Here is a 10,992-nt window from a genome sequence, read left to right as displayed (position 1 = left end):
CCCTAACAAAAGGACCTTATATGAAGGAGTAATTACTACTCAATCACAAAGGTGTTGGTGAAATAAAAAAAATACTTGTGCTTTATACACGTAAATATTTAAATAGTCTCTTAAATATTTTCTTGATGTTATAAATAGAATTTTATTTATGGTGAATGTCTATATTTAGAAAGATTCTAGGGTTTATTACTTGGTGGCTAAGTCACTCTCTCCCTATAAATAGAGGGTTCTATTCCATTGTAATTCATCCCAAATCAATAAGAATTCTCTCTCCCTACTTTTCTCTGCAACACTCTTCTTTCTTCTTTTATTATTTCATAACACGTTATCAGCACGAGACTCTAACCAATTGAGTAGAAGCTTTGGGATTGAGCATAATGATTGTCAATTATTCCGTGAACTTCCTTCATGATTAAATTTTAGATTTAGGTAAGTATTTTACTTTATTTTTCTCTTTTATATTCTTGAAATTCTATAATTAATTTTATATACAAGCAAAGACAACAAAGTTTGATTATAACTCTAATGGAGTTTGTAAGAAATTATAACCACCTGAAGTGGTAAAATTTCTATGCCTCGCCATGATCAAATTCATGTATGATTGTGGGCAAAGAATTGAAAACCCGTCCCATTGAATTTGCTCCATTCTCATTCCCTTAAGAGAATGTGATAGCAGTATGTGATAAGTCTGAAAGAAGACAAAATTATTACTATGAATGTATCAATGGATATGGATGTGGCAATAGACGAAATTATAATCGTCATCATTTGTGGTAATGAGAATAATAAGGATTCTCAAAATAATCTTTCGCTCTGTGAAAAATATTTGTCATCGATTTGACATGAGATTTTGTAAAGCACATATAGATGATTATGGTCCATTCATGATGTGAATGTAACAACATCTGATTTATGAATACATATTCATTCTTCAAAGAATATGAATGTGCTAGGTGTAGTGAATNTAGTAGGAAGTCAATGGGTGTCTTGGCCCATCTTGCAGTACAAAGGCGATCTTTGGGTCGAGAAATTCAAAAACTAGCAAATGATGGAATTAGATTGGATGAGACCGAAGAAGGAAATATAACTGCTTATGCCTTAGTGCAATCCTCCCTTGTTGCGCATGTTAAGGCTAAGCAAGACGAAGATCCGTACTTAGTAAAATTAAAAGAAGGAGTCAGAAGCAAAGAAATCACCACTTTCACTCTAGGAAGTGACGGAGTTTTGAAGTTGAATGATCGGTTATGTGTGCCTGATGTAGATGGTCTTAGGAAGGCCATAATGGAGGAAGCTCATAGTTCGAGGTACTCTATCCACCTAGGTGCTACCAAAATGTATCTAGATTTGAAAGAATTGTATTGGTGGAAAGGCATGAAGAAACAAGTAGCAGATCATGTGGCTAAATGTTTAAATTGCCAGCAAGTCAAAGCCGAGCATCAGAGGCTTGTTGGCCTGGCTCAAGACATAGAGATACCATAGTGGAAGTGGGAGATGATTAATATGGATTTCGTAGTAGGTCTACCTCGCACATTCCGTAAGCATGATTCAATTTGGGTTATTGTAGACCGACTGACAAAGTCCGTGCATTTTCTACCAGTAAAGACGACAGATTCCGCAGAGCAGTATGCGCAGTTGTACATCAATGAAATAGTCCGATTGCATGGTACTCCAGTTTCAATCATATCTGACAGAGGCCCTCAGTTTATGGCGCATTTTTGGCAGGCATTTCAGAAAAGGTTAGGTACCAAGGTCAATTTAAGTACCTCTTTTCATCCACAGACCGATGGCCAGGCAGAAAGGACCATTCAGACTCTCGAAGATATGCTGCGTGCGTGTGTTATAGATTTTGGAGGTAATTGGGATGATCACTTGCCACTTATAGAATTTGCTTACAATAACAGCTATCAGGCCAGCATTGGTATGGCTCCTTATGAAGCGTTGTATGGGCGAAGATATAGGTCTCCAGTGGGTTGGTTTGAACTAGCAGAGGTGCCGTTGATTGGTCCAGAGTTTGTTTGTGAGGCCTTGGAGAAAGTTCAGCTAATTAGAGAAAGACTTAAAGCGGCTCAGAGTCGTTAAAAGTCTTATTCTGACAAGAGGCATTGTGAGTTAGAGTTCATGGTTGGTGATAAGGTGTTCGTGAAAGTTTCACCAATGAAAGGAGTTATGAGGTTTGGTAAGAAAGGGAAACTTAGCCCTAGATTTATCGGACCTTATGAAATTCTAGAAAAGAAATGAAACGTGGCTTATAAGCTAGCGCTACTCGTTGAGTTGTCCTCTGTTCATCCTGTCTTTCATGTGTCTATGCTTAGAAGGTACATTCATGATGAGTCGCATATAATACCTGCCGATACAATAGAAATTAAAGAAGGTTTGACTTATGAAGAGGTACCTATAGAAATTCTCGATAGGCAAGTAAGAAAGTTGAGAACAAAAGATATAGCATCGGTAAAAGTTTTGTGGAGTAATCATGATTCAAAAGAAGCTACGTGGGAGGTCGAGGAAGATATGAGGAAGAAGTATCCTTATTTATTTGAGTAACAAAGTATGTGAACCTAGGTTTGGCTTGACATTTATATTTCATTTATTAAATACAAGTTAGCAAGTGTTTATGTCCTTCCTAGATTATACTTAGTTGTTGTAGTGATTTAGTTTATGCCAGAGTATATTTAATTCATTAAAGTGATTTACTTTTGCTAAAGTGTTGTGCTTTAGATTCTTGTTAGTTATTGTGGTACCTCCTTGCCGGAGTGTGAGTAATTAATTTATGAGCTGCGTATGGTGCCTATGAATGACCTGTTATGGTATATTTGGTTGTTGTTGATGTAGTTGTGGTATTTGTGACAGGGATAATTTTTTGGATAGTCCAATTTACAAGGGAAACTCTGCCGAAATTTTTGAAAATTTAGGGAGTTAGCCAAAATTTTGAGTCCCTTGGAAGAATAAGTAGTGCTAGGAAAACTTAAGAGGTTCAAGGACCTAAGGGATGATTGTTAGCTTACGGATAAGGCCCTAGCAACATTCGAGGACGAATATTTTTAAGGAGGGAAGATTGTAACACTCCTCAAATTTATAAAAGTTTCGAAACACGCTAACTATAGAACTAAATTATTACTATTTTTTTTATTATTGTGTTTATCTCGCATATCGTGAAATATATATATATATATANAAATGTATCTTGCTATAACTATATGCATGATAATATGATAGCAAGAGTTTTCACCTCTATGTGAAGATATTGAACTGACGATTCCAACAAGATCATATGAAGACAATACATCTATTAGGAATGATGATTTCAAGGTGAAACAAATTCGTTCAAAAGATCTTTTGAAGATGGTGCACAAGATTGGAATGCAAATGCTTAAGGATGTGAAGTGATGCTTTCATGAGGGGGAGTTAATACGCGTTGTACTCTTTTTCCCTTACAAGGTTTTGTCCCACTGGGTTTTCCTTGCAAGGTTTTTAACGAGGCAACCAAAAGGCGTATTGTTAGATATGTGTACTCTTTTTCCTTTTCTAGAATTTTTTTCCACTGGGTTTTATTTTAGTTAAAGTTTTAACGAGGCACATTATCTGATGAATAGACATTCAAGGGGGAGTGTAATAAATAGAATTTTATTTATGGTGAATGTCTATATTTAGAAAGATTCTAGAGTTTATTACTTGGTGGCTAAGTCACCCTCTCCCTATAAATAGAGGGTTCTATTCCATTGTAATTCATTCCAAATCAATAAGAATTCTCTCTCCCTACTTTTCTGTGCAACACTCTTCTTTCTTCTTTTATTATTTCATAACACTTAGATAAATTTTGCTCTTATAAATTTACCAAAAGTAATGACTTCCGGCCCTCAAATATTTAACAAACTTATTTGGTGGATTTGATGGAACTGAAACAAAAAATTGCTGTTAAATTAAATCTAAAAGGTTTGCCCCTCCTTTTAGCTAATCTTTCTTTTTACTTAATGGCACAAATTGTGAAATTGAAGATAGTATAAAATGATTAAAATCATATTTGCCCAGAGGGGGCAAGAGCTAGAGAGAGAGAGAGAAAGGGCGGACCAAAATACGAAGACGATAAGGCGGTCCGAAAAAAGTTTTTTCAAAGCTAAAAAAGCTGAAGAGAGGCTTCCCCTTAAACCCTTTCTCTCTTCCTCAACACCCCCACAATCTGTCATCTGTGGCAGATTTTGCAAGGATAATTCTCCCTATCAACTGTATTTCTCTCTATCCATTTGGTAAGCTTTCTCCCAAATATTCACTCAATATTTTATGCTTTATCATTCTTTTTAGTCATCACAATTTTATGCTTTACTGGTTTACTTGGTATCCACGAAAATTCTTCCCTACGACACCAAGCTATACGGTTTATGTTGGATTTCACTATAATTTCTCTGGTTATGTTGTTATTTGGAAGTGGGTTAGTTACTGTGTGCAAAACCCTTAATTTAGATACTTATTCGCCAAAACTTACTGAATTAGTCCAGGGTTAAGGTTTTGTATTATAATTTATTCCTTTTCTTTCCTTTGTTTTTTTCTTCAAGTGTCTACTTCCTGTGAATTTTCTAATGTTAATGTTATTTTAGCTCTAACGTGGGGTTGTTTTGGCTGCTAGCTATCGATGGCATCTCAACTAATTAGAGAATGGGCCGGAATACAGAAGTTTCCTGCTGCCACTCAGTCCAAGTTGCTTGAATTACTGGGGAAACTGAAACAGGAGGTGTGCATCTCTTTTTTAATGAATTCTCATTACATGCCATGCTGATTTATATTGTTTGTTTCATTTTATATGACGGTGTTTGAAAGGACATATCGTTTATGTTAAAGCAAATTCTGCAGTTGCTCATGTTCTACATTCAAATCTGAATGGTCTAGCAAATGGTCAGGATAGGTGCTGATAATTGATTTCTTTCGCTGACCAGGTTATTTATCAGAAGAACTATCACTAGTCCTCCTGTTATAGGTTTCTCTTACCTTGTGATCGGCATCCCATTCCCCTTAGTTGGTAGGGTAGATGGTCTGTAGATTCTTGTGTAGCTTTTCATTGCCCCTGTAAAACTGAGCTCATAGAGGCAGTGTTTTCAAAGGCGTGCTTAAGCCCTAAAGCGAGGCTCAAAACATGTTGAGTGCTTCACCTCGTTTAGTGGGCTCTTCAGTGTCATCATCAAGGCTCTAAGACATATTTTTTCTTGCCAATGAGCGTAACGCTGAAGTGGCAACACTAAACAATTGATATTTCACTTTATCATAATTTTTTTGTCAATAAATTTGTCATACTTATAATTATTAGTGTTGGACTACACATACATATTTGTATTTTTTCTCCCTTTGCGCCTTTCTTCATTAAAGCCCACACTTTATGTGCGCTTTGCGCTTAAAGCCCCAATAGACGTTAGAGCTTTTTCGCGCTTTTCGCCTTTGATAACACTGCGTAGAGGAAAGTAAACCTTTTCCAACGATTACGCATACTCCTTACTAGGTAATCATAAGAAAATATTGCAGGATGTTTCCAAAGTGACATCCGAACATAGGGCTAGTTTATCCCTTTTTAGTATTGTGCTGTTAATATTCATTTGTTTTGCCGCTTTCCTTTTTCTAGCTCTTCTTTGGGTTCCCTATCGATGCGTGTATGCCTTCGTCGAAGAAAGAAGGGGAATCACAAGAAATTTTCATAGACCTAGGCCTAATTCCATCGATGAATCATTCGAGAACGAATTTAGCGAGACTAATCTAATCTTATTCAACCTTAGATGGGAATTAGGGCGAAGCCTGGGGCGGTCTCTGCCTTCTTAACACGCGACACACCAACTTGAAGTCTGATTTTAAAATCTCTCTCTACCTTCACAAAACTTCTCGCGCCCTTCTCGTAGTTTTGACTTGCTCTTAGGCTACCGTTGACCGGCTTCGCGAGACCATTTCGGTCTACACACAACATCGAATGAAAGGTTCTTTCCAAGACCATCTGCTATTGAATCAGCTGCTGTTGCCGGCGTTCCGATGTGTGAAGTGGGAGAGAAGGGAGGTCACAAAGCGAACCCACTTAAAATCTTTACTGAACTATGACCGGCCATCATATTAGCAAATTGTGGCTCATATTTCAAATAAAGATCGCCCCGTGTTTGAAAGGAGAAAAAAAAAGAGGTAATATCTATACCTAAATATTAATCCGAATTGACATGAATCTCAATGACAATGACCAAGAATTGACAATTGGTAACGTAAGTAAATATAGAATACATGTAATCCCACAGAAAGATTTCTTTTTATGAATTGTTCATTTTAAATATTCAGTTTAAATAAGTCGTATCTTGCTCAGACCAATAAATAGAGCTGAGGTTCTAGTTAAAGCCGCTAATAGAAAAGCGAAATAACTAGTTAGAGTAAGCATGAAAGGGCTAAATTAAATGAAAGATTGAATCCCCAAGAGCAGAAAGATCAGAAGGAAGTAGGCTCTTAGATAGGGCATTCCCGCTTAGCCCCTGGCTTACCTAAACCGCTGTTAGCATGTTAGCACAAGAGTGGATCGGGGAATCGAAAATGCTTCTTTGATTGTTGAGTAAGGAAGCGTAGCAGGGGAAGGGGATAGCACCGGTCTTGACTTTAATACATGCGCATTATAAGTGCAAAATGGTTGGTTTTCTTTCTAGTACAGTTTACATCTGATATGATGCAACTCCCTTTATTTAACTTGTCGTAGAATATCTGTACCCTGACGATCCTAGTAATGGGGAAAGGTGGTGTTGGGAAATCTTCAACAGTGAACTCAATTATCGGGGAAAGAGCAGTTGCTGTTAGCGCATTTCAGGTATATATTGTGGCAGCATTGGATTGAATAAGTGAAAGGTTTCTGGCCTTTCTTCTTGTTATGGATACTGAAATAAAGTTGTTGATTTTCAGTCAGAAACACCAAGACCAGTGATGGTTTCGCGTTCTCGAGCTGGGTTTACATTAAACATAATTGACACCCCAGGGCTTGTTGAAGGAGGATACGTCAATGACCAGGCTCTTGATCTCATTAAGAAGTAAGTGCTAGCATGTTGAAAATATTTAGGTGCTTGATCTTGTTCATGTATTTTTCCCCCAGTTTGACTGCTCTTTTACTTCTTATATTCTCATCTAATGATCTTCTGGTAATTGGCCTAAAACAGGTTCCTCTTGAATAAGACAATTGATGTTTTGCTATATGTGGATCGTCTGGATGCATATAGAGTGGATAACTTGGACAAACAGATTGTGAAGGCTATTACTGAGAGTTTTGGCAAGGAAATATGGCGCCGAGGAATTGTGGTTCTCAGTCATGCTCAGCTTTCTCCTCCTGATGGATTGATTTATGACGAATTCACGTCCCGAAGATCAGAGGCACTTTTGAAAATTGTCCGGATAGGGGCTCGAATAAGGAAACAAGAGATTCAGGTATGTCACAGTAGTGTACTTCCTCCTCTTGCTCGAAGTATATTTTCAGGAGGATCACAATCTTCTACAATTCACGTTCTCTTGAATCTAAATTCTTGCACACAATTTGAATGTAGATCCTTCCTTGTTATACTCTCCTGAGTCATGTATTCCTTGTTGACACTCTGGGGCATACATGGTAGTGCCTCTCCTTAGGTCCTTCACCTCAAAGATGGCCTGTCTTTGTCACCATTATTAGGAAGGTGTCGCTTCAGCCTCGCCCTTGCTTCCTTTCCATGTCGAGCGTCTTCCTGCTTATGTTCATTGGAGAACTGGGATAACTAACCATCTCTTCTCCCTGAAATTCACGTAATGTGCTTATTTACATCCTACAACATGGCAGCTTCTGGTCTAGTTCATGTTCTTGACCTTCCCACACTGTTGTCTGACGGTATTCATGACTCCTCCCGTTCTTTGACTCTAAACATACTTACTACAGGCTTTTTTTTTGTGTGCGCATGACATGCATGCACGTGAGGAAGAGAGTGAGTTATAATCATCACGCCCAACATCAGCTAATGAAGAGCCTTTGCTCCTTAACCTTCTATGCAAAAGTTAATTTGTTCCTGGTACTTGTCTTTGTTAGACAGTCTGTTTATCTGCCAGTCACAGTAATGTATAAAAGGACCCTAATTTGAGTATATACTTGTAATGGTCAGGGTCTGTGATACTGATCAAAAATAGTTTCTTTTTTTTTTTTTTTTGGGGGGGGGNGCTTGCATTTATAAACGTGACTTGAACTTCAGTTTAGAAACTTGGGGAGGGACTGAGACAAAAGTTAAAGGCTGTCTTACCCTTCTTTTTGATAGTTAAATTTAATATATTGAAAACTAAACCTATAGCAAAGAATCAGTCTCCTCTGTGAAGCGAGAGAATGGAAGTGGAAGAGGAGTTTTGCTAGCGAACCTGACATCTTGCTTGCAAGTTTACATGGATTCCCAGTGATACCAAGTTGTTTGCTCTTGTGATGCTTTTTGCACAACTATACTTTCATCTTTGATATATTGCTGTCTTTGCTGTTAGGCTGCTGCAATTCCTGTTGTTTTGGTTGAGAATAGTGGGAGATGCAACAAGAATGAAAGTGACGAAAAGGTAGGTTTATTCTTCAATTTTTCATCCTTTTGTGAATTTTTTCAGTATACTAAGCTTTTTAAAATGGTCTGTATTGTTCACAGATACTTCCAAGTGGAACTGCATGGATACCCAATTTAGTCCAAACTATTACAGATGTTGTTTTAAGTGGAAGCAAGGGTATTCTGGTTGACCAAAAATTGATTGAAGGTCCAAACCCCAACAATAGGGGCAAAGTGCTAATTCCTTTTATATTAGCATTCCAAGTGAGCTCTCAATCTGAAAACACTTTTTGTGCATTAGTAATTATTGGATTTGTTGTACGGCTAACAACTCCCGCTTTTGCTGTACCTTTGGCAGTATTTCTTTGTTGTGAAAAGGATCCAGAAGTGGATCAAGTATGATATTGCAAATGAGAGCAGCCCTTCATGGGCATAAGCAATTAAGGGGGCGGACCTCGTTTGTCTAGTTGGCATTTTCTTGCCATCAGCTTACCAGTTTATACTTTTTGGGTAAAGTAGTAGTTGTTAGTAGCCAGAGACACAAGTGATATGCGGCAGTAGGATTTCAACTTTTGTCCGCTGAGCGTGGCGTTGTGCCTTGGAGAATATGGTTGGATGCTTGATTAGCAAATGAGTTATGTCATTCTTGTTCTTTGTGCATCTGCAGATTGCACTTCTATTTTTCTTTCTTCGCCTATTGCATTAGGTGAATGTAGATGAAGGTTGTCCTCTCTGTATTGTTCTTCTATTGGAACCTTTTGCAAATCTCTACCATGGCCTTCATTGTCCTTGGTTCCCGACTAGAAGCTCAATCAGTTCGTTAAAAATTTCCGAAGTGGAAATGCGTTGTGGAAGTCCCTTAAACGGTGATCTAACCGTAGTGTTTTAAAAACGNTATATAAGAAAGTTGATTGAACAGATTAAATTTGATCTTTTATTCACACTAACAGCTCCAAATATCAAATTTGCAAAGTCTCCAACCAATATTGGCAGGACAAAATGCAGACAATAAGAAAAAAAAAAAAAAAGAAAAGAGAGAGAGAGAGAGAGAAAAAGAATAATTCTCCTAGTTTAGTACAAATAAACTATATATATATATATATATATATATATATTGTAATAAAATAATAAAAGTAGAAGAATAATATTGCAGAAAAAGAGAGAGTAATTCTTATTGAATTTTGGGATAATTTACAATGGGGTAAGACCCCTATATTTATAGGGGAAAAATGACTTAGCCACAAAGTAAAACTCTCTACAAGATAGACATTCACTCTAAATAGAATTCTATTCATAACACTTCCCCTTGAATGTCTACTCAATAAGTAATGTGCCTCGTTTAAACCTTAACAAAAATAAAATCCAATGGGAAAAAAATCTAGTAAAGGAAAAAGAGTACACATGTTTAATAATACGCCTTTTGGTTGCCTCGTTAAAAACCTTGTAAGGAAAACCTAGTGGGACAAAACCTTATAAGGAAAAAAGAGTGCAACGCGTATTAACTCCCCCTGATGAGAGTATCAATTCACATCCTTGAGCCTTCGCATCCCAATCTTGTGCACTAGCTTCTTGAAGGTTGACGTTGGTAGAGATTTTGTGAACAAATCAGCCATATTATCACTTGAACGAATCTGTTGCACATTGATATCACCATTATTTTGAAGATCATGTGTGAAAAATAACTTTGGTGAAATGTGTTTTGTCCTATCTCCTTTTATGAATCCTCCCTTCAATTGGGCTATGCATGCTGCATTGTCTTCGTACAAAATCTTGGATAGTTTGTCACATTTCAAACCATATTTGTTTCGAATAAGATGTATTATTGACCTCAACAACACACACTCTCGACTTGCTTCATGAATAGCAATTATCTCAGCATGATTAGATGAAGTAGCTACAATTGATTGCTTAGTCGATCGCCAAGATATGGCAGTGCCTCCACAGGTAAACACATAACCTGTTTGAGACCGGGCCTTGTGTGGGTCAGATAAATACCCAGCATCGGTAACCAACAAGATCGGGACTGCAATTATTGCCATAAAATAAGCCCATATTGGTAGTCCCTTTTAGATACCGCAATATGTGTTTGATTCCATTCCAATGTCTCCTTGTGGGAGCAGAGCTATATCTTGCTAAGACATTAACTGAAAAAGTTATGTCAGGCCTTGTAGTGTTAGCAAGATACATTAGTGCACCAATTGTACTAAGATATGGTACTTCAGGACCAAGTAGCTCTTCATTCTCTTCTTGAGGTCGGAATGGATCCTTATTCACATCAAGTGATCGAACAACCATCGGAGTACTTAATGGATGTGCTCCATCCATGTAAAACCGTTTCAATACCTTTTCTATGTAGGCAGATTGATGAACAAAAATTCCGTTTGCCAAATGTTCAATTTGCAAACCAAGACATAATTTTGTCTTTCCGAGATCTTTCATCTCGAATTCCTTCTTTAAATAATCA

The 10,992-nt window shown here is 37.4% G+C and overlaps 1 protein-coding gene across 1 annotated transcript; it reads left to right on the top strand.

The window, feature by feature from the left end:
- Positions 1–4,017: 4,017 nt before the first annotated feature.
- On the top strand, positions 4,018–9,299 carry LOC109212049 (translocase of chloroplast 34). Its single transcript, XM_019375665.1, has 8 exons — positions 4,018–4,241; positions 4,619–4,723; positions 6,701–6,808; positions 6,901–7,025; positions 7,152–7,416; positions 8,479–8,547; positions 8,631–8,792; positions 8,887–9,299. Exons 2-8 carry the CDS (start codon positions 4,625–4,627, stop codon positions 8,962–8,964), a joined length of 906 nt encoding a protein of 301 aa, XP_019231210.1. The 5' UTR covers positions 4,018–4,241; positions 4,619–4,624; the 3' UTR covers positions 8,965–9,299.
- The last annotated feature ends 1,693 nt before the right edge of the window (positions 9,300–10,992 follow it).

The sequence above is a fragment of the Nicotiana attenuata genome, unplaced genomic scaffold, assembly GCF_001879085.1.
Source record: "Nicotiana attenuata strain UT unplaced genomic scaffold, NIATTr2, whole genome shotgun sequence".
In the NCBI taxonomy this organism is placed as follows: Eukaryota; Viridiplantae; Streptophyta; class Magnoliopsida; order Solanales; family Solanaceae; genus Nicotiana; species Nicotiana attenuata.
The sequence above is the reverse complement of the archived record's forward strand: the minus strand, read 5'-3'. Positions and strand labels throughout refer to the sequence as shown.

Coding starts and splice junctions, on each gene's coding strand:
- LOC109212049 (XM_019375665.1), top strand. CDS start 4,625: ATGGCATCTCAACTAATTAGAGAATGGGCCGGAATACAGAAGTTTCCT. Junction 4,724..6,700: donor TGGGGAAACTGAAACAGGAG/GTGTGCATCTCT, acceptor AACTTGTCGTAG/AATATCTGTACCCTGACGAT. Junction 7,417..8,478: donor TAAGGAAACAAGAGATTCAG/GTATGTCACAGT, acceptor CTTTGCTGTTAG/GCTGCTGCAATTCCTGTTGT.